The following is a 26,411-nucleotide window of genomic DNA, read 5'->3' on the forward strand; positions in this document are numbered from 1 at the left end:
TCCAAAATCCTCCTCAAAACACTTGAAAAACACTAGAAAAACTCTTCCTATTGATTTCAGCAGAAATCCACTTTGCTGTTCATGTGAAGAACTTTCAGCTTTTTTTTCCTACAGTTTGGGAAAAAAGTGAAATTTGCAATTTGCTCCAAATTAGAAACTTACAAAAAAAAAAAAAATAGGAAAAAATATTCTCCCAAAACTCTTCAAAACCACTTTAGGAAAGAAAGAAACTCCTCCAAAAACTTTGCGAAAAAAGGAACGTTTCCTAAAGTGATTTCCACTTGAAAAAAAAAAATCTTAGTTTTTTATCATTTAAAAAAAAGAGTTTGACATAGCCTTACTTTCTCTTCTTTCGAGACTTATTCAGGTTATTGATCCTTTAGCAGATCCTTGTTGGTCACAGAATCTACTGTATAATTGTCTAAGGGTCACTTCCATCTTTCTGTCTGTCTTTCTGTCTGTCTGTCTGTCACGGAAATGCCAAGTCGCTGATTGGTCGTGGCCGTTTTGCCGCGACCAATCAGTGACGGGCACAGTCCGGCGGCAAAATGGCCGCTCCCTACTCCCCTGCCGTCAGTGCCCGCTCCATACTCTCCTCCAGTCATCCCTCACACAGGGTTAATGGCAGCGTTAACGGACCGCGTTATGCCGCGGTGTAACTCACTCCGTTAACGCTGCTATTAACCCTGTGTGACCAACTTTTTACTATTGATGCTGCGTATGCAGCATCAATAGTAAAAAGATCTAATGTTAAAAATAATTTTAAAAAATTAAAAATCATTATATTCTCACCTTCTGTTCCCTTTCCCGCTCCTCGCGACCCTCCGGTGACCGGTCCATGCATTGCAGTCTCGCGAGATGGTGACGTAGCGGTCTCACGAGACCGCTACGTCATCATCTCGCCAGACCACAATGCACTCTTGGGACCGGAGCATCGCGAGGAGCGTCGGTAAACGCCTGGGCTGGATCCAGGGGCCGACGGAAGATGACTATATAACTATTTTTTATTTTAATTCTTTTTTTAACAGGGATATGGTGCCACATTGCTATATACTACTTGGGCTGTGTTATATACTACGTGGGCTGGGCAGTATACTACATCTCTGTGCTATATACTATGTGGGCTGTACTATATATTACGTGGCTGTGGTATATTTTACGTGGCTGGGCAATATACTACATCGCTGTGCTCTATACTACGTGGCCTGTGTTATATACTGCATGGGCAGTGTTATATACTACGTCTCTGTGCTACATACTACGTGGCTATGCAATATACTACGTGGCTATGCAATATACTACTTGGCTGTGCAATATATTACGTGGCTGGGCAATATACTACGTGGCTGGGCAATATATTACGTGGCTGGGCAATATACTACGTGTCTGTGTTATATACTATGTGTCTGTGCTATATACTACGTGGCTGGGCACGGAGCGTCTCGAGGAGCAGGAAAGGCGACGGAAGGTGAGAATATAATGATTTTTTTATTTTTTTTAACATTAAATCTTTTTACTATTGATGCTGCATAGGCAGCGGCTATGAGCAATTATTGAAATTCCTCATTTATGTGAAGCTTCTGTCCATGTCTGCTATGTTTTTGACCAGGTCATGGCAAATCTATTTTATAAGCTAATTATGGCAGTAAAATAGCTTAATATGCACAAGAGCACCTTATATATTATTATCGTGGTCTCCAACTTTTAATGTTCTGGGAGGCCTCTGCTCCCCTCTATTCTGTGCTTTACAGACGTGTATATATATTTATGAAAACATACAAGAACAGTTGAAATCATATTTTTGGTCTCCAAGTGCATAGAAGGGAGACATAGGGCACTTTTTTTGCTGTGCAATATTCTGCGCAAATATCATAGCTAGTGCAGCAATATATCTTGTGCCATATCTTAATCTTATTTAATATATTTTTTCCAAAAACTTTTTTCATTTGTGCCATTTTTCTCATTTTTAGCGTGACCTAGGTCTGGTTGTGTGTATGGTGTTTGGGTTTGGGTGTGGGTAGTGTTGTGAATTCTGTTGTCGAACTCCCTCCTGTGGTCGTGAATGGTACTTCGGCGAGTTCTGTCTATGGGCTCCCTCTGGTGGCTATGAGTGAAGCTGCTGCTTCTGAGGTTCCTTACACAGGTGACGTGGTTTATCCTTTGGTTGGCTGCTCTATTTAACTCCTCTCAGATCGTTACTCCATGCCAGCTGTCAATGTTTTTGCATTGGTTCAGTTCGCTCCTGGATCTCTCTGGTGACCTGCCTTCTCCTGCAGAAGCTAAGTTCCTGATAGTCATTATTTGTTCACTGTTTTCTTGTCCAGCTGGTTATCATGATTTTGTCTTGCTAGCTGGAAGCTCTGGGATGCAGAGTGGCCCCTCCGCACCGTGAGTCGGTGCGGAGGTCTTTTTTGCACACTCTGCGTGGTCTTTTGTAGGTTTTTGTGCTGATCGCAAAGTTACCTTTCCTATCCTCTGTCTATTTAGTAAGTCTGGCCTCCCTTTGCTGAAACCTGTTTCATCTCTGCGTTTGTGACTTCCATCTTTACTCACAGTCAATATATGTGGGGGGCTTCCTTTACCTTTGGGGAATTTCTCTGAGGCAAGGTAGGCTTTATTTTCTATCTCTAGGGCTAGATAGCTCTTAGGCTGTGATGAGGCGCCTAGGTCTGGTCAGGAGTGCTCCACGGCTATTTTTAGTGTGTGTGATAGGATTAGGGCTTGCGGTCAGCAGAGCTCCCACATCCCAGAGCTCGTCCTGTATGAGGTTTAACTATCAGGTCATTCCTGGTGCTCCTAACAACCAGGTCACAACAGTACAGCTGGCCACAAAGTATTAATGCATCTCAATAGAGGGATAAGAGAACTTCTGAGACCATTTTTTTTTCTTTGCACTGTGTTTTGTCTTTCTTTTCCCCTAGACCTTTGGGTGGTTCAGGACACAGGTGTAGATATGGACATTCAGACATTCAAGGTCTGTCCTCTTGTGTGGATCATCTCACTGCAAAGGTGCAAAACATTCAAGATTTTGTGGTTCAGAATCCTATGTTAGAGCCTAGAATTCCTATTCCTGACTTATTTTCTGGGGATAGATCTAGGTTCTTGAATTTCAAAAATAATTGTAAACTGTTTCTAGCTTTGAAACCCCGCTCCTCTGGTGACCCCGTTCAACAGGTAAAAATCATTATTTCTTTGTTGCGTGGTGACCCTCAAGACTGGGCATTTTCCCTTGCGCCAGGAGATCCTGCATTGCGTGATGTTGATGCGTTTTTTCTGGCGCTTGGATTGCTTTATGATGAACCAAATTCAGTGGATCAGGCAGAGAAAATCTTGCTGGCTTTGTGTCAGGGTCAGGATGAAGCGGAGGTGTACTGTCAGAAGTTTAGAAAGTGGCCTGTGCTTACTCAGTAGAATGAATGTGCCCTGGCGGCAATTTTCGGAAAGGGTCTTTCTGAAGCCCTTAAGGATGTCATGGTGGGATTTCCCACGCCTGCTGGTCTGAATGAGTCTATGTCTTTGGCCATTCAGATCGATCGGCGCATGCGTGAGCGCAAAGCTGTGCACCATCTGGCGGTATTCTCTGAGCATAGGCCTGAGCCTATGCAGTGTGATAGGACTTTGACCAGAGCTGAACGGCAAGAACACAGACGTCGGAATGGGCTGTGCTTTTACTGTGGTGAATCCACTCATGCTATCTCCGATTGTCCTAAGCGCACTAAGCGGTTCGCTAGGTCTGCCACCATTGGTACGGTACAGTCTAAATTTCTTTTGTCCATTACTCTGATTTGCTCTCTGTCGTCCTATTCTGTAATGGCATTTGTGGATTCAGGCGCTGCCCTGAATTTGATGGACTTGGAGTTTGCCAGGCGCTGTGGTTTTTTCTTGGAGCCCTTGCAGTATCCTATTCCATTGAGAGGAATTGATGCTACGCCTTTGGCCAAGAATAAACCTCAGTACTGGACTCAATTGACCATGTGCATGGCTCCTGCACATCAGGAGGATATTCGCTTTTTGGTGTTGCATAATCTGCATGATGTGGTCGTTTTGGGGTTGCCATGGCTACAGGTCCATAATCCAGTGTTGGATTGGAAATCTATGTCTGTGTCCAGCTGGGGTTGTCAGGGGGTACATGGTGATGTTCCATTGCTGTCAATTTCGCCTTCCACTCCTTCTGAAGTCCCTGAGTTTTTATCAGATTACCGGGATGTATTTGAAGAGCCCAAGTCTGGTGCCCTACCTCCTCATAGGGATTGCGACTGTGCTATTAATTTGATTCCTGGTAGTAAGTTTCCTAAGGGTCGTCTGTTTAATTTATCTGTACCAGAGCACGCCGCTATGCAGAGTTATATAAAGGAATTCTTGGAGAAGGGTCATATTCGTCCGTCGTCGTCACCATTGGGAGCAGGGCTCTTTTTTGTGGCCAAGAAGGATGGTTCTTTGAGACCTTGTATTGATTACCGCCTTCTTAATAAGATCACAGTCAAATTTCAGTATCCTTTGCCGCCGCTGTCTGATTTATTTGCTCGGATTAAGGGGGCTAGTTGGTTCACCAAGACAGATCTTCGTGGTGCGTATAATCTTGTGCGAATTAAACAGGGTGATGAATGGAAAACGGCATTTAATATGCCCAAGGGCCATTTTGAGTACCTGGTTATGCCATTCGGGCTTTCTAATGCTCCATCTGTGTTTCAGTCCTTTATGCATGACATCTTCCGAGAGTACCTGGATAGATTCATGATTGTATACTTGGGTGACATTTTGGTCTTTTCGGATGATTGGGAGTCTCATGTGAAGCAGGTCAGAATGGTGTTCCAGGTCCTTCGTGCGAATTCTTTGTTTGTGAAGGGGTCAAAGTGTCTCTTTGGAGTTCAGAAGGTTTCATTTTTGGGTTTCATTTTTTCCCCTTCTACTATCGAGATGGACCCTGTTAAAGTTCAGGCCATTTACGATTGGACTCAGCCGACATCTGTGAAGAGCTTGCAGAAATTCCTGGGCTTTGCTAATTTTTATCGTCGCTTCATCGCTAATTTTTCCAGTATTGCTAAACCGTTGACTGATTTGACCAAGAAGGGTGCTGATGTGGTCAATTGGTCCTCTGCGGCTGTAGAGGCTTTTCAGGAATTGAAGCGTCGTTTTGCTTCTGCCCCTGTGTTGTGCCAGCCAGATGTTTCGCTCCCTTTTCAGGTTGAGGTTGATGCTTCTGAAATTGGAGCAGGGGCTGTTTTGTCGCAAAGAAGTTCTGATGGCTCGGTGATGAAACCCTGTGCCTTCTTTTCTAGAAAATTCTCGCCTGCTGAGCGCAATTATGATGTGGGCAATCGGGAGTTGTTGGCCATGAAGTGGGCATTCGAGGAGTGGCGACATTGGCTTGAAGGAGCTAAACATCGTGTGATGGTCTTGACGGATCACAAGAATTTGACTTATCTCGAGTCTGCCAAACGGTTGAATCCTAGACAGGCTCGATGGTCGCTCTTTTTCTCCCGTTTTGATTTTGTGGTTTCATACCTTCTGGGATCTAAGAATGTGAAGGCTGACGCCCTGTCAAGGAGTTTTGTGCCTGATTCTCTGGGTGTTCCGGAGCCGGCGGGTATTCTTAAAGAGGGGGTAATTTTGTCTGCCATCTCCTCTGATTTGCGGCGGGTGCTGCAGAAGTTTCAGGCTGATAGACCTGACCGTTGTCCTACGGAGAAACTGTTTGTCCCTGATAGATGGACTAGTAAAGTTATCTCTGAGGTTCATTGTTCGGTGTTGGCTGGTCATCCTGGAATCTTTGGTACCAGAGATTTGGTGGCTAGATCCTTTTGGTGGCCTTCTTTGTCACGGGATGTGCGTTCTTTTGTGCAGTCCTGTGGGACTTGTGCTCGGGCTAAGCCCTGCTGTTCTCGTGCCAGTGGGTTGCCTTTGCCCTTGCCGATCCCGAAGAGGCCCTGGACGCATATTTCCATGGATTTTATTTCTGATCTCCCTGTTTCTCAAAAGATGTCGGTCATTTGGGTGGTTTGTGATCGCTTCTCTAAGATGGTCCATTTGGTACCCTTGTCTAAATTGCCTTCCTCCTCTGATTTGGTGCCATTGTTTTTCCAGCATGTGGTTCGTTTGCATGGCATTCCAGAGAACATCGTCTCGGACAGAGGTTCCCAGTTTGTTTCGAGGTTTTGGCGGTCCTTTTGCGCTAAGATGGGCATTGATGTCTTTTTCTTCGGCTTTCCATCCTCAGACTAATGGCCAAACCGAACGAACTAATCAGACTTTGGAGACATATCTGAGATGCTTTGTTTCTGCTGATCAGGATGATTGGGTGTCCTTCTTGCCTTTGGCTGAGTTCGCCCTTAATAATCGGGCCAGCTCGGCTACTTTAGTTTCTCCTTTTTTCTGTAATTCTGGTTTCCATCCTCGTTTCTCTTCAGGGCAGGTTGAGCCTTCGGACTGTCCTGGTGTGGATGCGGTGGTGGACAGGTTGCAGCAGATTTGGACTCATGTGGTGGACAATTTGACATTGTCCCAGGAGAAGGCTCAACGTTTCGCTAACCGCCGGCGTTGTGTTGGTCCCCGACTTCGTGTTGGGGATTTGGTTTGGTTGTCATCTCGTCACGTTCCTATGAAGGTTTCCTCTCCTAAGTTTAAGCCTCGTTTCATTGGGCCATATAAGATTTCTGAAGTTCTTAATCCTGTGTCATTTCGTTTGGACCTTCCAGCTTCTTTTGCCATCCATAATGTGTTCCATAGGTTGTTGTTGCGGAGATACGTGGCGCCTATGGTTCCCTCCGTTGATCCTCCTGCCCCGGTGTTGGTCGAGGGGGAGTTGGAGTATGTGGTGGAGAAGATTTTGGATTCTCGTGTTTCGAGACGGAAACTCCAGTACCTGGTCAAATGGAAGGGTTATGGTCAGGAAGATAATTCCTGGGTTTTTGCCTCTGATGTTCATGCTGCCGATCTTGTTCGTGCCTTTCATTTGGCTCATCCTGATCGGCCTAGGGGCTCTGGTGAGGGTTCGGTGACTCCTCCTCAAGGGGGGGTACTGTTGTGAATTCTGTTGTCGAACTCCCTCCTGTGGTCGTGAATGGTACTTCGGCGAGTTCTGTCTATGGGCTCCCTCTGGTGGCTATGAGTGAAGCTGCTGCTTCTGAGGTTCCTTACACAGGTGACGTGGTTTATCCTTTGGTTGGCTGCTCTATTTAACTCCTCTCAGATCGTTACTCCATGCCAGCTGTCAATGTTTTTGCATTGGTTCAGTTCGCTCCTGGATCTCTCTGGTGACCTGCCTTCTCCTGCAGAAGCTAAGTTCCTGATAGTCATTATTTGTTCACTGTTTTCTTGTCCAGCTGGTTATCATGATTTTGTCTTGCTAGCTGGAAGCTCTGGGATGCAGAGTGGCCCCTCCGCACCGTGAGTCGGTGCGGAGGTCTTTTTTGCACACTCTGCGTGGTCTTTTGTAGGTTTTTGTGCTGATCGCAAAGTTACCTTTCCTATCCTCTGTCTATTTAGTAAGTCTGGCCTCCCTTTGCTGAAACCTGTTTCATCTCTGCGTTTGTGACTTCCATCTTTACTCACAGTCAATATATGTGGGGGGCTTCCTTTACCTTTGGGGAATTTCTCTGAGGCAAGGTAGGCTTTATTTTCTATCTCTAGGGCTAGATAGCTCTTAGGCTGTGACGAGGCGCCTAGGTCTGGTGTTATGTTTGCTAATGACAGGTGTTATGAAGGCAATCCAGAAACACAGTGTGCTTAGCGATCAGAGCGCACACAGTGATCTGACAAATACCCAAAAATACAAGAACGAGCTCTGAGACGTGGAAACTCTGTAGACTGCACACCTGATCCTATCCTAAACACAACTAAAAGCGGCTGTGGATTGCGCCTAACAACTACCTAGGCAACTCGGCACAGCCTAAGAAACTAGCTAGCCTGAAGATAGAAAAATAGGCCTGACTTGCCCCAGAGAAATTCCCCAAAGGAAAAGGCAGCCCCCCACATATAATGACTGTGAGTAAGATGAAAAGACAAAACGTAGGGATGAAATAGATTCAGCAAAGTGGGGCCCGATATTCTAGGACAGAGCGAGGACAGTAAAGCGAACTTTGCAGTCTACAAAAAACCCTAAAGCAAAACCACGCAAAGGGGGCAAAAAAACCCCACCGTGCCGAACTAACGGCACGGCGGTACACCCTTTGCGTCTCAGAGCTTCCAGCAAAACAAAAGACAAGCTGGACAGAAAAAAAGCAACAAAAAAGCAAAAAGCACTTAGCTATACAGAGCAGCAGGTCACAGGAACAATCAGGAGAAGCTCAGATCCAACACTGAAACATTGACAAGGAGCAAGGATAGCAGCATCAGGCGGAGTTAAGTAATGAAGCAGTTAACGAGCTCACCAGAACACCTGAGGGAGGAAGCTCAGAAGCTGCAGTACCACTTGTGACCACAGGAGTGAATTCAGCCACAGAATTCACAACAGTACCCCCCCCTTGAGGAGGGGTCACCGAACCCTCACCAGAGCCCCCAGGCCGACCAGGATGAGCCGCATGAAAGGCACGAACAAGATCGGAAGCATGAACATCAGAGGCAAAAACCCAGGAATTATCTTCCTGAGCATAACCCTTCCATTTAACCAGATACTGGAGTTTCCGTCTAGAAACACGAGAATCCAAAATCTTCTCCACAATATACTCCAATTCCCCCTCCACCAAAACCGGGGCAGGAGGCTCAACAGATGGAACCATAGGTGCCACGTATCTCCGCAACAACGACCTATGGAATACATTATGTATGGAAAAGGAGTCTGGGAGGGTCAAACGAAAAGACACAGGATTGAGAACCTCAGAAATCCTATACGGACCAATAAAACGAGGTTTAAATTTAGGCGAGGAAACCTTCATAGGAATATGACGAGAAGATAACCAAACCAGATCCCCAACACGAAGTCGGGGACCCACACGGCGTCTGCGATTAGCGAAAAGTTGAGCTTTCTCCTGGGACAAGATCAAATTGTCCACTACCTGAGTCCAGATCTGCTGCAACCTATCCACCACAGAATCCACACCAGGACAGTCCGAAGACTCAACCTGTCCTGAAGAGAAACGAGGATGGAACCCAGAATTGCAAAAAATGGAGAAACCAAGGTAGCCGAGCTGGCCCGATTATTAAGGGCGAACTCAGCCAACGGCAAAAAGGACACCCAATCATCCTGGTCTGCAGAAACAAAACATCTCAGATATGTTTCCAAGGTCTGATTGGTTCGTTCGGTCTGGCCATTAGTCTGAGGATGGAAAGCCGAGGAAAAGGATAGGTCAATGCCCATCCTACCACAAAAGGCTCGCCTGAACCTTGAAACAAACTGGGAACCTCTGTCAGAAACAATATTCTCAGGAATGCCATGCAACCGAACCACATGCTGAAAGAACAAAGGTACCAAATCAGAGGAGGAAGGCAATTTAGCCAAGGGCACCAGATGGACCATTTTAGAAAAGCGATCACAGACCACCCAAATGACTGACATCTTTTGAGAAACGGGAAGGTCAGAAATGAAATCCATCGAAATATGTGTCCAAGGCCTCTTTGGGACCGGCAAGGGCAAAAGCAACCCACTGGCACGAGAACAGCAGGGCTTAGCCCTAGCACAAATCCCACAGGACTGCACAAAAGTACGTACATCCCGTGACAGAGATGGCCACCAGAAGGATCTAGCCACTAACTCTCTGGTACCAAAGATTCCAGGATGACCAGCCAACACCGAACAATGAAGTTCAGAGATAAGTTTATTAGTCCACCTATCAGGGACGAACAGTTTCTCTGCTGGACAACGATCAGGTTTATTCGCCTGAAATTTTTGCAGCACCCGCCGCAAATCAGGGGAGATGGCAGACACAATGACTCCTTCCTTGAGGATACCCGCTGGCTCAGATAAACCCGGAGAGTCGGGCACAAAACTCCTAGACAGAGCATCCGCCTTCACATTTTTAGAGCCCGGAAGGTACGAAATCACAAAGTCGAAGCGGGCAAAAAATAACGACCAACGGGCCTGTCTAGGATTCAAGCGCTTGGCAGACTCGAGATAAGTCAAGTTCTTATGATCAGTCAATACCACCACGCGATGCTTAGCTCCTTCAAGCCAATGACGCCACTCCTCGAATGCCCACTTCATGGCCAGCAACTCTCGATTGCCCACATCATAATTACGCTCAGCGGGCGAAAACTTCCTGGAAAAGAAAGCACATGGTTTCATCACTGAGCAATCAGAACCTCTCTGTGACAAAACCGCCCCTGCTCCAATCTCAGAAGCATCAACCTCGACCTGGAACGGAAGAGAAACATCTGGCTGACACAACACAGGGGCAGAACAAAAACGACGCTTCAACTCCTGAAAAGCTTCCACAGCAGCAGAAGACCAATTAACCAAATCAGCACCCTTCTTGGTCAAATCGGTCAATGGTTTGGCAATGCTAGAAAAATTACAGATGAAGCGACGATAAAAATTAGCAAAGCCCAGGAACTTTTGCAGACTTTTCAGAGATGTCGGCTGAATCCAATCCTGGATGGCTTGGACCTTAACTGGATCCATCTCGATAGTAGAAGGGGTAAAGATGAACCCCAAAAATGAAACTTTCTGCACACCGAAGAGACACTTTGATCCCTTCACAAACAAAGAGTTAGCACGCAGGACCTGAAAAACCATTCTGACCTGCTTCACATGAGACTCACAATCATCTGAGAAGATCAAAATGTCATCCAAGTAAACAATCAGGAATTTATCCAGATACTCACGGAAGATGTCATGCATAAAAGACTGAAACACAGATGGAGCATTGGCAAGTCCGAACGGCATCACTAGATACTCAAAATGACCCTCGGGCGTATTGAATGCAGTTTTCCATTCATCTCCTTGCCTGATTCTCACCAGATTATACGCACCACGAAGATCTATCTTAGTGAACCAACTAGCCCCCTTAATCCGAGCAAACAAGTCAGATAACAATGGCAAGGGATACTGAAATTTAACAGTGATCTTATTAAGAAGGCGGTAATCAATACACGGTCTCAGCGAACCATCCTTCTTGGCTACAAAGAAGAACCCTGCTCCCAGTGGTGATGACGATGGGCGAATATGTCCCTTCTCCAGGGATTCCTTCACATAACTGCGCATAGCGGCGTGTTCGGGCACGGATAAATTAAATAATCGACCTTTAGGGAATTTACTACCAGGAATCAAATTGATAGCACAATCACAATCCCTATGCGGAGGTAGAGCATCGGACTTGGGCTCTTCAAATACATCCTGATAATCAGACAAGAACTCTGGGACCTCAGAAGGGGTGGATGACGAAATCGACAAAAATGGAACATCACCATGTACCCCCTGACAACCCCAGCTGGATACCGACATGGAATTCCAATCCAATACTGGATTATGGGTTTGTAGCCATGGCAACCCCAACACGACCACATCATGCAGATTATGCAACACCAGAAAGCGAATAACTTCCTGATGTGCAGGAGCCATGCACATGGTCAGCTGGGCCCAGTATTGAGGTTTATTCTTGGCCAAAGGTGTAGCATCAATTCCTCTCAATGGAATAGGACACCGCAAAGGCTCCAAGAAAAACCCACAACGTTTAGCATAATCCAAATCCATCAGATTCAGGGCAGCGCCCGAATCCACAAACGCCATGACAGAAAACGACGACAAAGAGCATATCAAGATAATGGACAGAAGGAATTTGGACTGTACAGTACCAATGACGGCAGACCTAGCGGACCGCTTAGTGCGCTTAGGACAATCAGAAATAGCATGAGTGGAATCACCACAGTAGAAACACAGACCATTCAGACGTCTGTATTCCTGCCGTTCAACTCTAGTCATAGTCCTATCGCACAGCATAGGCTCAGGTTTAACCTCAGGCAGTACCGCCAAATGGTGCACAGATTTACGCTCGCGCAAGCGTCGACCGATCTGAATGGCCAAAGACAAAGACTCATTCAAACCAGCAGGCATAGGAAATCCCACCATGACATCCTTAAGAGCCTCAGAGAGACCCTTTCTGAACAAAGCTGCCAGCGCAGATTCATTCCACTGAGTGAGTACTGACCATTTCCTAAATTTCTGACAATATACTTCTATATCATCCTGACCCTGGCACAAAGCCAGCAAATTTTTCTCAGCCTGATCCACTGAATTAGGCTCATCGTACAGCAATCCGAGCGCCAGGAAAAACGCATCGACACTACTCAATGCAGGGTCTCCTGGCGCAAGAGAAAATGCCCAGTCTTGAGGGTCGCCGCGCAAATAAGAAATAATAATCAAAACCTGTTGAATAGGATTACCAGAAGAATGAGGTTTCAAGGCCAGAAATAGCTTACAATTATTTTTGAAACTTAGAAACTTAGTTCTATCTCCAAAAAACAAATCAGGAATAGGAATTCTTGGTTCTAACATAGATTTCTGATCAATAGTATCTTGAATTTTTTGTACATTTATAACGAGATTATCCATTGAAGAGCACAGACCCTGAATATCCATGTCCACACCTGTGTCCAGAATCACCCAAATGTCTAGGGGAAAAAAAAAAGTGAACACAGAGCAGAAAAAAAAAAAAAAAAAATGATGTCAGAACTTTTTCTTTCCCTCTATTGAGAATCATTAGTTTGGCTCCTTGTACTGTTATGTTTGCTAATGACAGGTGTTATGAAGGCAATCCAGAAACACAGTGTGCTTAGCGATCAGAGCGCACACAGTGATCTGACAAATACCCAAAAATACAAGAACGAGCTCTGAGACGTGGAAACTCTGTAGACTGCACACCTGATCCTATCCTAAACACAACTAAAAGCGGCTGTGGATTGCGCCTAACAACTACCTAGGCAACTCGGCACAGCCTAAGAAACTAGCTAGCCTGAAGATAGAAAAATAGGCCTGACTTGCCCCAGAGAAATTCCCCAAAGGAAAAGGCAGCCCCCCACATATAATGACTGTGAGTAAGATGAAAAGACAAAACGTAGGGATGAAATAGATTCAGCAAAGTGGGGCCCGATATTCTAGGACAGAGCGAGGACAGTAAAGCGAACTTTGCAGTCTACAAAAAACCCTAAAGCAAAACCACGCAAAGGGGGCAAAAAAAACCCACCGTGCCGAACTAACGGCACGGCGGTACACCCTTTGCGTCTCAGAGCTTCCAGCAAAACAAAAGACAAGCTGGACAGAAAAAAAGCAACAAAAAAGCAAAAAGCACTTAGCTATACAGAGCAGCAGGTCACAGGAACAATCAGGAGAAGCTCAGATCCAACACTGAAACATTGACAAGGAGCAAGGATAGCAGCATCAGGCGGAGTTAAGTAATGAAGCAGTTAACGAGCTCACCAGAACACCTGAGGGAGGAAGCTCAGAAGCTGCAGTACCACTTGTGACCACAGGAGTGAATTCAGCCACAGAATTCACAACAGTCTGGTCAGGAGCTCTCCACGGCTATTTTTAGTGTGTGTGATAGGATTAGGGCTTGCGGTCAGCAGAGCTCCCACATCCCAGAGCTCGTCCTGTATGAGGTTTAACTATCAGGTCATTCCTGGTGCTCCTAACCACCAGGACACAACAGGGTAGATATTAGGGTCTGACTAGGGCCAGATGGGACAGCCGACGTTGAGTGGGGGCGCCACATCGTATCCTAGGGTGCCAACCTCCGCTGCCAGAAAGGTTTGAGTCTATTAGGCCGGTTTCACACGTCAGTGGCTCCGGTACGTGAGGTGACAGTTTCCTCACGTACCGGAGACACTGACTCACGTAGACACATTAAAATCAATGTGTCTCTGCATATGTCAGCGTGTTTTCACCCCCCGCTGGCATTAAAATACTTACCCAGCTCCCTCGGCGCTTACATCCTCTCAGCGTCGCTGCTTGTCCTGTATGAGCGGTCACGTGGTGCCGCACGTTACAGTGATGAATATGCGGCTCCACCTCCCATAGGGGTGGAGCCGCATATTCATTACTGTAATAAGCGGCACCACGTGACCGCTCATACAGGAAGAGCTGCGACGCTGAGAGGATGTAAGCGCCAAGGGAGCTGGGTAAGTATTTTAATGCCAGCGGGGAAGCGCACAGGGGTTGGGAGGGGGCAGATTACCGGGAACTTTATTTTAAAAACAAAAATAAATTTTAAAAAAAGATTATTCATTCCTTCTTGCCAGCAAATGCTGCTGGGAAGAAGGGATGAATACCGGCTTCAGCACCGCACGCAGGGGACAGCGCTTAACTCTAGCGCTGTCTCCTGCACGGTCCGTGTGGTCCTCAGTCGGCACACGGGCGGCACACGGCTGCCGCACATGTGCCACACTGATGTTCAACGTAAGCACACGGACACACGGACACGGATAATTCCGGTACCAATTTTTCCGGTACCTGAATTATCTGGACGTGTGAGACTGGCCTTAGGGAGTTAGATAGGGATTTAGTCAGGAATATAACCCTTTAGCTAAAGAGTTCCTGTTGCACTCCGGCTGTAGTAATACCCCGCCCAGGCCCTAGGGTTATGGTGTTCGTAGTAATTCATTTATTATTACATTTTTTAATTATGATATATTAAAGATATGTTTAGGGCGTTTTTCTCTTTTGGTTTATCCACTTTTATTTGCCCTGTACCAAGGGCATCATTCGATCAAATAAAAATTTTTTAAACAGATATTTATTTTACTCACTTATATAGCGCCATCATATTTCACAGAGCTTTACAGACCTCATCATCACTGTTCCCAATGAGGCTCACAATCTACATTCATTATCAGTATGGTCTTTGGAGTATGGGAGGAAACTGGAGAACCCAGAGGAAACCCAGCAAAAAGGGGGAGAACATACAAACTCCTTGCAGATATTGTCCTTGGTGGGATTTGAACCCAGGACCCCAGCACTGCAGTGCTAACCACTGAGCCACCATACAGTGCTAACCTCTGATCCCCTGTACAGTGTCAGGATTAGGAAGGGTTGGCCTTCTGAGTCTTATCAGGTCAGAATGGTGGGACAGAATGACGGTCTTTTGGTAATGACAGACCAAGACTTTACCAAATTTACAAAGGTGTTTCAGAGGAAGATGGTGACGTGGAGAGTGGGACACAAGATTACATGTTGCTCTCTTATCATAATTTACCCATATTAGTTCTTCAGATCGATATATTATGTTTTTGTGATTTTTTTTTTCTTTTCTACCTGATGCAGATGAAGAAACAAGAGATGAAGTCGTCCATCATTCAGCTCAGTATAGAATACTCAATAGTGACTCAATTCACAAGTTTTGTGGCCGTGGAAAAAAGGGTGAGTATGTAACATAGAAAAAACGTAAGTTCTTGTACAGTGGGGTTTCCAAGTTTATGAAAAGACACCATGCAAAATCCATTATTACAGGGGTTGTCTAGGAATAGAAAAACATGGCTTTTTTATTTAAGAAACAGCGCCATCCCTTGACCATGGCTTGTACGTAATATCGTAGTGCAGCTCAATTCACATGAATGGGGTTGAGGTGCAATGCCAAACTTAACCCATGGTCAGGGGTGGCGCTGTTTCATGTTTTTCTAATCCTGGTCAGCCCCTTTAATAATAAAAAAAAACAAGTTTATAGTATTCAAAGCAATCATTCTCCTGGCAACTGCATCCCGGGTGCTTGCTATGTGTTGCCATCCCGGGCCTGAGTTGTTCGGTGCAGCAGTCACTTCAACTTCAGACTGGAAGAAGAGGTAAGTACGGTATGGTTTTTTTTTTTTTAATTTAGCTTGTTGGGGACATTCAAAATGGGTGAACGAGTAGTAGACAACCCCTTTAAGAGGTGTAGCGTTGCGCACGTTTTGCGTTTGTTTTGTTTTTTTACTGTCTGAGCTTATTTTTCAGCTAGAAATGGATCTTTTAAAAAAGACAGGTGGGAAAAAGCTGAAATTTTCCATATTCTCACCCGTTTCTTTAATGGTTCCCTGAAGACTTGAATGGCCGATTGTGATCTCCACAGTTTAGTTTCAACAGTACAGACACACGGATTTGTTGTAAAAAACAGATGTATGAACAGATCCCCTATGTTGCTGTGCGCTGTCCGTTTACAAAAAAAAAAATGAAAAGGCAGCAAAGTGATAAGAAAACTTGTGTGAATTGGTCCATGCACACATCAAGCTCTGCGCTACATGCATTGTATGTATTTTAGACACTTTGACTTGCTCAATAAGGGGCCTGATCCAGCTGAAAATCAATCTAGCAGAAATTACAGGTCATAAGTAAGTCAACGTCAGCAAAAAAAAGTGTAGTAAGTTTAGATTAGTCAAAAAAATACAAACTGAGCGACTTCAAAGGTTTGTCCAATCTTGAGGCTCAAGTCTGCAGTCACAAGACTGCAGACTTGAAAATCCTCCCAGTGCGCTCACTGCGAGCTGTCAGAATTTTCCGGCACCAAGAATAGGCAGGCGCGTGATCATAAGTTTTACGATTTGTGTTCATGTGGTCACATGCCGACTAGGCGCGTCCAGCCTCACTCAATATAAGTGAATTGAGCAAGGCTGGACATGTCTAGTCGGAATGTGGCCGGAAGTATGCAAATCACGTACATGCGGTCACATGACTGCCCTCTCCCGACACCAGAGAATCCTCACAGCGCACACCGTGCGTGCTGTGAGAATTCACAAGTCTGCAGAGTGAGTGAGTGCAGACTTGAACACCAAGACTGGACAACCCCTTTAAGTACATTTGGTGGAGTTTTAGACAGGCAAGTCCTGGCTGGCACTGTAAAAAAAATAGGGTTAGTAAATCTGTCCCATTGAGAAACAAAGCAGGAAACATAGGACAAGGCCAGCACTCCTATAGATTATTTTAAAGGGGTTGTCTGTGCTTGGGACAAAAGTCTGCAGACTACCGAATTATGATAGAGTGACAGTGGGCACACTGTGATAATTTCTCAGTATTTCCAGTACGAGCATGTGTTCACGTGACCGCGTGTATGCAATTTTCTTATGATGACGTGCCAAATAGTCTCATCTAGCTTCAGTAATTTCACTTGTTTTGAGAGAAGTCAAACACTTCTAGTTGGAATGTGACTGCAAGTATGCAAATCGGATACTTGTGGTCACAGGACTGCCTACGCGCACTGGTAATATGAGGAATTGTGACGCACCAAACACTTTCAGGATTCGGCAGTCTGCAGTCACAGAGTGATTGCAGGCTTTTTTTCCCCAGACCTGAACAGCCCCTTTAATGTGCAGCTGCACATATTTCATGGCCAATTTATACATACGTAGAAGAACTGCAGTAGCCACACCATTGAGAAACAGTATTCTACGTCATTTGTAGATTTTTGAAATTGTGATAATATGACTTGAAAAATAAAGGTTACTCCTTTATATTTTAGAGTGCAGAAGAAGACATAGACATTGAACCAAATGTTCTTGAAATTATATCTGCAGAGGATGTGGATATTCTGCCGTATATGGACTGGTCATCTACAGCTTATAAAGAAGAAGATGTAGTGAGTGTATGTCAAAAGAACCTTCATCACTATTTATATACAGCACCAGAATCACCATCAGTATATGAATACAGTACCAGAACCAACATCAGTACATTAATACAGCACCATAACTACCATCAGTACATGAATACATAAATAGTACATGAAGACTGCACCAAAATAATCATCAGTACATGGATACAGCACCAAGCTTAGGACAGCAACCAATTGGACTGTCAGGTTAATTTACAATTGTTTTGCATAACCCTGCAACTCCCAGTATGTCCTTAACAATGGTAAGGAATTGATGGGAGAAGTTGTCTGTTACCAGTCATTATCAGACCGCAGACAGAAACCACAATACTTATTAGACCCAGGTGACGGTCTAAGTACTCGGTCCTCCACTGATCTGCTTAGAATTAAAGGGCCTAAAACATATTAAAAAAAAAACCTCCCCAAATTCTAGGGAACCAGCAAATTATTGTCCTCTCTAAGCAGGTGTCAATCACCCGATGTACGAGCAAGACGTTTGTTCATCGGGGGAAATTATTTTTAAGTTTGTGCAAATATCCGCTTTCTTAGCAGTAATTAGTCCTGTGTATGTCTAAGAACTCTAATATTTTATGCTCACATGTGGCCCCTTGGCCATCAGTTGTATATTCCTGATGTAGGCAAAGTGACAACAAATTTAATATGTAATCATTTCATATTTTAATTCATGAATCAATAGTACCCATCAAAAGAAGTAACTTTGTAATATATGTGATCAGAGAAATATAATGCCCCCCCATCACACCCCCCTACTCTTTATAATTTCCTCTCCCACCACCCGCCCACTATTTGTTATAATGCTGTCTCACCCAGACTCCACCTAGCAACTGCCAGAGCAAATAAAAACTGATTGGTGGGAGCGGGCCCTGGGTGTTGAACTCCTATGATCTGTTACTGATCATCTTGCAGAAAGGTCATCAACACCATATGCCTGGATGACCCATTTATAGCTTCATCTTCACCCTGATAAGGTTAAGCCAAAGTTGCACAATTCACAAAATACCACATATGTAGACCTAAAAATACTACTCAAAATCGAGGTGAAAAAAAGGAAATATATCCCCAAATAGCTAAAGACAAACACATAAAGCACAATTTCAAAAATATATTCAAACACAGCCATTCAAAATGATGCCCAACATTTGAATTTAAACAAGACATGGTCACAGATCTGAAAATCTTCAGTGGCCTCCTCAATCCTGCACAAAGACCCCTCAGTTCATAGGGATAGATCTTCAATGGGTATGGATGTATAATGATAAATATCTGTGAAAATAAAAATAATAATACAATGTATTTGAAATTCTCATAGCAAATGGTGAATACCAGTTATGCAACAGGCCTTTAATAAGCCACATCGGGGGGATGTTGCAGCGAATCATCAGCAAACCAGCCACTAAATATATGGATGACTAACAAATAAAGTTACTCTGTAACGCTACAGCTATAGTGTGCAAACATGAAATATATGAAATTGGAATAGCATTACTACTCTAGAAAAAAGTTAAAATGAAGCTACTTAGCGCATAAATTGGCCAATTCATGTGTGCCCAGTGGCCACCGACAAGGCGATAGGCTGATAGCCTACATTTATATGGGAAGAAAAAAACGCAAAAATTGAGCTTAACTTGAGTTGGTACACATGCAGAAGTTAAACGCATGTTCACATTGGTCACAAAACATTAAAACCTACAAGAGAAAAAGTAAGCAAAAACCCTGATGTAACTAAATAAAAAAAGCAAAAGTGCATTTAAATAAGAGTTTTTAGTAATACTGTTTTCTGATAAAAAAAAAATAGCACAAAAGCCATCCCACCACGTCAAGGTAACTCTGATCGGGACAGTCCTCTTGTAGGTTTTAATGTTTTGTGGCCAATGTGAACATGCGTTTAACTTCTGCATGTGTACCAACTCAAGTTAAGCAAAATGTTTGTGTTTTTTCTTTGTATTGTTGTATTCTGTGCAAGCCGGGGTGTGGCCTCCCTGTTTCTGATCTAGAGTTTATATATGTCTTCCCCAGTCAGGTGTTCCCTGGTTGGGCCCAGTCCTTTTGTCTGCCCTTATTCACACTGAGGTAATCATTGACACATGGTAAGGTTTTAATATTAGACAGTGTAGGACTGTCCCGATCAGAGTTACCTTGACACGGTGGGATGGCTTTTGTGCTATTTTTTGATCAAAAACAGTATTACTAAAAACTCGGTGTTATTTAAATGCACTTTTGCTTTTTTACTTAGTTACATCAGGGTTTTTGCTTACTTTTTCTCTTGTAGGTTTTAATTTATACGGGAATGTAGGATCCTGCTATGATTAAAACCACCATAAGCTGATGGGTGGAGTGCTCAGTCAGAGAGCCTATGTATGCAAATATCAAGATTTCGACTCTGAACTGAGCCAAAATCTTGATCTGCGCATGCGTCGCCTCCGGCACCATTTTATTTAAGTCTTGTTCACAGGACACCATCTCCCACTGCACATGCTCCACCCACACAATGATGGTGGCAGCGCTGAATTTTAAAAAAGAGGCAGGTCACTGAATAATCTGTGACCTGCGCAAGAAGCAGAGGAGGCTGAGAGGAAGACAATAATGCTATTCCAATTTCGTATACTTCATGTTTACATGCTATAGTGTTAGAGTGCAGTTTTGTTTGTTGGTTATATATGGAGATGGGTACTCTTCGTATACACCTGTTCACACCTGTTCTTTGTTGGAAATGACGGTCAGTTTTAATATTTAAATATATGGATGGACCTTACATTCAACATTAAAGAAGCACTCCCATCAAAGTTTTTGTCCTATTTAATATCATCCGAATATATAGCACTGTGTACTTACAATTGCTCATTTTGCCTTTCTACCCAGATAATTCTTCTCTTTTCTCTGCTCTATGTAAAAACAAGAAGTCTCTTGTCTCTGCATTTATCATTCCCCTCTTCAATGTCTGACCCAGCTGCTCTCCCTTCCAGGGACATTTGCCATGATTTATTACTTGTGCAGAGAAATCTGACCTTCTGTTTATACTGAAAGCAGGTTACTTGGATGCAACGGCGCAGACAAGCGAAAAGTACGTTGGGGGTAACAGTGGAAGTGTCAATACAGTGTATTATAACACAGTAATATGACTAAACACAATATCTGTGCAATGTTCTTTTACATACTGTTCTTGTTATCTAGCAGATAAATGACTGTTAATGCCTTCATGTCTCAACTTCACGTTCGTCACTCTCAGTACTAGGCCTATGCCCATTGTAGTCTATTTACATACCTCTGATTGTTACCCTGGCCCTAGCAGGGGGGGGAGTCACCGGTATTTCTCGCTAGGCCGCAAGTACTAGATATGCGAGTCGATGTGTATACAGTGTGCTAGTCGCACTGGCTGTCTCCATTCCCTGTAGCATGGCCCTAGCCCACACCCTGTACGTACGTCTATGCTGGAAGTAACGGCCCACAGGGACGCTCCTCTGCTACAGCTGAATCATCTCCTGAGCCTGGTCCCGATCTAGTCACGGTCTTCTGGTGCGGGGTGCGAGTCTTCTACTGGTGTGGGATAGGGATATTCTGCTGGTGCTGGATACAGATCTTCTACTGGCGCGGGATGAAGATGTTCTACTGGCGGGCGGTATGGATCTTATACTGGCGCAGTGTATGGATCTTTACTGGCGCGGGGTATGGATCTTCTACTGACGCGGGGTATGGATCTTCTACTGACGCGGGGTATGGATCTTCTACTGACGCGGGGTATGGATCTTCTACTGACGCGGGGTATGGATCTTCTACTGGCGCAGGATACGGATCTTCTACTGGCGCAGGATACGGATCTTCTACTGGTGCTGGATACGGATCTTCTACTGTTGCGGGATACAGATCTTCTACTGGTGCTGGATACAGATCTTCTGTTTGTGCAGGAAACATCTTCTGGCGTGGGACACAGATCTTCTACTGGCACGGGATACGGATCTTCTATTGGAGCTGCTTACGGTCACAGATCTTCCTATCAGCTAAGGTCACCAATCTTTCTCTCAGTTCAGACCTTCTCCGTCATCTGACCGCTACCAGGCCCTTCTGTGGTGATAGTGGTTGTAAGCCTACCTAGCAGCCACTCGACCTGTCCTGGTACAGGTTCTGGTGCCAACTCCTCCATTTCCGTCCCAACCTTTTATAATTAGTTACTGCGATACACATGTCACCTGACCTGGTTTCGTCTATAATCTCTTCATGTGGGAATATAGGTTCCTACAATTGTAATTCTCTTTTTACTTTCACTTCCGCCTTTGACCAGCAGATGGCAGTGTTCACTTGCAGTTACTCAGCTAGGCATGTACTATATAATTGTCTAAGGCTAGGTTCACATTGCGTTAATGGGTGTCCGCTAGCGGACTCCGTTACATGGCGAAATTGTTGCAATTAACGCCATGCAACGGATCCGTTAGCGCACCCATTGACTGCAATGTGCTAACGGATCTCTAGTGCATCGCTAGCGCATGCCATTTTCGGCACGCGCTAGGGATGTCCCGCTAGTTTTGGACGCACCTCGAACGCTGCTTCCAGCGTCCGAGGTCCGTTCCTCGCTAGCGCAGATCGGGCATCTGCGCTAGCGGGATCGCCAAATGCGATCCCTTTTGGCACATTGCGTTAGCTGTTGTGAATTCTGTGGCTGAATTCACTCCTGTGGTCACAAGTGGTACTGCAGCTTCTGAGCTTCCTCCCTCAGGTGTTCTGGTGAGCTCGTTAACTGCTTCATTACTTAACTCCGCCTGATGCTGCTATCCTTGCTCCTTGTCAATGTTTCAGTGTTGGATCTGAGCTTCTCCTGATTGTTCCTGTGACCTGCTGCTCTGTATAGCTAAGTGCTTTTTGCTTTTTTTGTTGCTTTTTTTCTGTCCAGCTTGTCTTTTGTTTTGCTGGAAGCTCTGAGACGCAAAGGGTGTACCGCCGTGCCGTTAGTTCGGCACGGTGGGGTTTTTTTTGCCCCCTTTGCGTGGTTTTGCTTTAGGGTTTTTTGTAGACTGCAAAGTTCGCTTTACTGTCCTCGCTCTGTCCTAGAATATCGGGCCCCACTTTGCTGAATCTATTTCATCCCTACGTTTTGTCTTTTCATCTTACTCACAGTCATTATATGTGGGGGGCTGCCTTTTCCTTTGGGGAATTTCTCTGGGGCATGTCAGGCCTATTTTTCTATCTTCAGGCTAGCTAGTTTCTTAGGCTGTGCCGAGTTGCCTAGGTAGTTGTTAGGCGCAATCCACAGCCGCTTTTAGTTGTGTTTAGGATAGGATCAGGTGTGCAGTCTACAGAGTTTCCACGTCTCAGAGCTCGTTCTTGTATTTTTGGGTATTTGTCAGATCACTGTGTGCGCTCTGATCGCTAAGCACACTGTGTTTCTGGATTGCCTTCATAACACCTGTCATTAGCAAACATAACAGTACAAGGAGCCAAAACTAATGATTCTCAATAGAGGGAAAGAAAAAGTTCTGACATCATTTTTTTTTTTTTTTCTGCTCTGTGTTCACTTTTTTTTTCCCCCTAGACATTTGGGTGATTCTGGACACAGGTGTGGAAATGGATATTCAGGGTCTGTGCTCTTCAATGGATAATCTCGTTATAAATGTACAAAAAATTCAAGATACTATTGATCAGAAATCTATGTTAGAACCAAGAATTCCTATTCCTGATTTGTTTTTTGGAGATAGAACTAAGTTTCTAAGTTTCAAAAATAATTGTAAGCTATTTCTGGCCTTGAAACCTCATTCTTCTGGTAATCCTATTCAACAGGTTTTGATTATTATTTCTTTTTTGCGCGGCGACCCTCAAGACTGGGCATTTTCTCTTGCGCCAGGAGACCCTGCATTGAGTAGTGTCGATGCGTTTTTCCTGGCGCTCGGATTGCTGTACGATGAGCCTAATTTAGTGGATCAGGCTGAGAAAAATTTGCTGGCTTTGTGCCAGGGTCAGGATGATATAGAAGTATATTGTCAGAAATTTAGGAAATGGTCAGTACTCACTCAGTGGAATGAATCTGCGCTGGCAGCTTTGTTCAGAAAGGGTCTCTCTGAGGCTCTTAAGGATGTCATGGTGGGATTTCCTATGCCTGCTGGTTTGAATGAGTCTTTGTCTTTGGCCATTCAGATCGGTCGCCGCTTGCGCGAGCGTAAATCTGTGCACCATTTGGCGGTACTGCCTGAGGTTAAACCTGAGCCTATGCAGTGCGATAGGACTATGACTAGAGTTGAACGGCAGGAATACAGACGTCTGAATGGTCTGTGTTTCTACTGTGGTGATTCCACTCATGCTATTTCTGATTGTCCTAAGCGCACTAAGCGGTCCGCTAGGTCTGCCGTCATTGGTACTGTACAGTCCAAATTCCTTCTGTCCATTACCTTGATATGCTCTTTGTCGTCGTTTTCTGTCATGGCGTTTGTGGATTCGGGCGCTGCCCTGAATCTGATGGATTTGGATTATGCTAAACGTTGTGGGTTTTTCTTGGAGCCTTTGCGGTGTCCTATTCCATTGAGAGGAATTGATTCTACACCTTTGGCCAAGAATAAACCTCAATACTGGGCCCAGCTGACCATGTGCATGGCTCCTGCACATCAGGAAGTTATTCGCTTTCTGGTGTTGCATAATCTGCATGATGTGGTCGTGTTGGGGTTGCCATGGCTACAAACCCATAATTCAGTATTGGATTGGAATTCCATGTCGGTATCCAGCTGGGGTTGTCAGGGGGTACATGGTGATGTTCCATTTTTGTCGATTTCGTCATCCACCCCTTCTGAGGTCCCAGAGTTCTTGTCTGATTATCAGGATGTATTTGAAGAGCCCAAGTCCGATGCTCTACCTCCGCATAGGGATTGTGATTGTGCTATCAATTTGATTCCTGGTAGTAAATTCCCTAAAGGTCGATTATTTAATTTATCCGTGCCCGAACACGCCGCTATGCGCAGTTATGTGAAGGAATCCCTGGAGAAGGGACATATTCGCCCATCGTCATCACCACTGGGAGCAGGGTTCTTCTTTGTAGCCAAGAAGGATGGTTCGCTGAGACCGTGTATTGATTACCGCCTTCTTAATAAGATCACTGTTAAATTTCAGTATCCCTTGCCATTGTTATCTGACTTGTTTGCTCGGATTAAGGGGGCTAGTTGGTTCACTAAGATAGATCTTCGTGGTGCGTATAATCTGGTGAGAATCAGGCAAGGAGATGAATGGAAAACTGCATTCAATACGCCCGAGGGTCATTTTGAGTATCTAGTGATGCCGTTCGGACTTGCCAATGCTCCATCTGTGTTTCAGTCTTTTATGCATGACATCTTCCGTGAGTATCTGGATAAATTCCTGATTGTTTACTTGGATGACATTTTGATCTTCTCAGATGATTGGGAGTCTCATGTGAAGCAGGTCAGAATGGTTTTTCAGGTCCTGCGTGCTAACTCTTTGTTTGTGAAGGGATCAAAGTGTCTCTTCGGTGTGCAGAAAGTTTCATTTTTGGGGTTCATCTTTACCCCTTCTACTATCGAGATGGATCCTGTTAAGGTCCAAGCCATCCAGGATTGGATTCAGCCGACATCTCTGAAAAGTCTGCAAAAGTTCCTGGGCTTTGCTAATTTTTATCGTCGCTTCATCTGTAATTTTTCTAGCATTGCCAAACCATTGACCGATTTGACCAAGAAGGGTGCTGATTTGGTTAATTGGTCTTCTGCTGCTGTGGAAGCTTTTCAGGAGTTGAAGCGTCGTTTTTGTTCTGCCCCTGTGTTGTGTCAGCCAGATGTTTCTCTTCCGTTCCAGGTCGAGGTTGATGCTTCTGAGATTGGAGCAGGGGCGGTTTTGTCACAGAGAGGTTCTGATTGCTCAGTGATGAAACCATGTGCTTTCTTTTCCAGGAAGTTTTCGCCCGCTGAGCGTAATTATGATGTGGGCAATCGAGAGTTGCTGGCCATGAAGTGGGCATTCGAGGAGTGGCGTCATTGGCTTGAAGGAGCTAATCATCGCGTGGTGGTATTGACTGATCATAAGAACTTGACTTATCTCGAGTCTGCCAAGCGCTTGAATCCTAGACAGGCCCGTTGGTCGTTATTTTTTGCCCGCTTCGACTTTGTGATTTCGTACCTTCCGGGCTCTAAAAATGTGAAGGCGGATGCTCTGTCTAGGAGTTTTGTGCCCGACTCTCCGGGTTTATCTGAGCCAGCGGGTATCCTCAAGGAAGGAGTCATTGGGTCTGCCATCTCCCCTTATTTGCGGCGGGTGCTGCAAAAATTTCAGGCGAATAAACCTGATCGTTGTCCAGCAGAGAAACTGTTCGTCCCTGATAGGTGGACTAATAAACTTATCTCTGAACTTCATTGTTCGGTGTTGGCTGGTCATCCTGGAATCTTTGGTACCAGAGAGTTAGTGGCTAGATCCTTCTGGTGGCCATCTCTGTCACGGGATGTACGTACTTTTGTGCAGTCCTGTGGGATTTGTGCTAGGGCTAAGCCCTGCTGTTCTCGTGCCAGTGGGTTGCTTTTGCCCTTGCCGGTCCCAAAGAGGCCTTGGACACATATTTCGATGGATTTCATTTCTGACCTTCCCGTTTCTCAAAAGATGTCAGTCATTTGGGTGGTCTGTGATCACTTTTCTAAAATGGTCCATCTGGTGCCCTTGGCTAAATTGCCTTCCTCCTCTGATTTGGTACCTTTGTTCTTTCAGCATGTGGTTCGGTTGCATGGCATTCCTGAGAATATTGTTTCTGACAGAGGTTCCCAGTTTGTTTCAAGGTTTTGGCGAGCCTTTTGTGGTAGGATGGGCATTGACCTATCCTTTTCCTCGGCTTTCCATCCTCAGACTAATGGCCAGACCGAACGAACCAATCAGACCTTGGAAACATATCTGAGATGTTTTGTTTCTGCAGACCAGGATGATTGGGTGTCCTTTTTG

General features: G+C 44.9%; 1 protein-coding gene across 4 annotated transcripts in view; it reads left to right on the forward strand.

The window, feature by feature from the left end:
- Positions 1-26,411, forward strand: part of PARP4 (poly(ADP-ribose) polymerase family member 4) — a 352,799-nt gene that overhangs the window by 95,609 nt on the left and 230,779 nt on the right. For all 4 annotated transcript variants that reach the window (XM_069759088.1, XM_069759086.1, XM_069759089.1 and 1 more), the window contains exons 29-30: positions 15,191-15,286; positions 17,355-17,477. In XM_069759088.1, coding sequence (XP_069615189.1) covers positions 15,191-15,286; positions 17,355-17,477 — 219 coding nt within the window. The remainder of the gene's footprint in view (positions 1-15,190; positions 15,287-17,354; positions 17,478-26,411) is intronic.

The sequence above is a fragment of the Ranitomeya imitator genome, chromosome 3 (assembly GCF_032444005.1).
Source record: "Ranitomeya imitator isolate aRanImi1 chromosome 3, aRanImi1.pri, whole genome shotgun sequence".
NCBI classification, from domain to species: domain Eukaryota; kingdom Metazoa; phylum Chordata; class Amphibia; order Anura; family Dendrobatidae; genus Ranitomeya; species Ranitomeya imitator.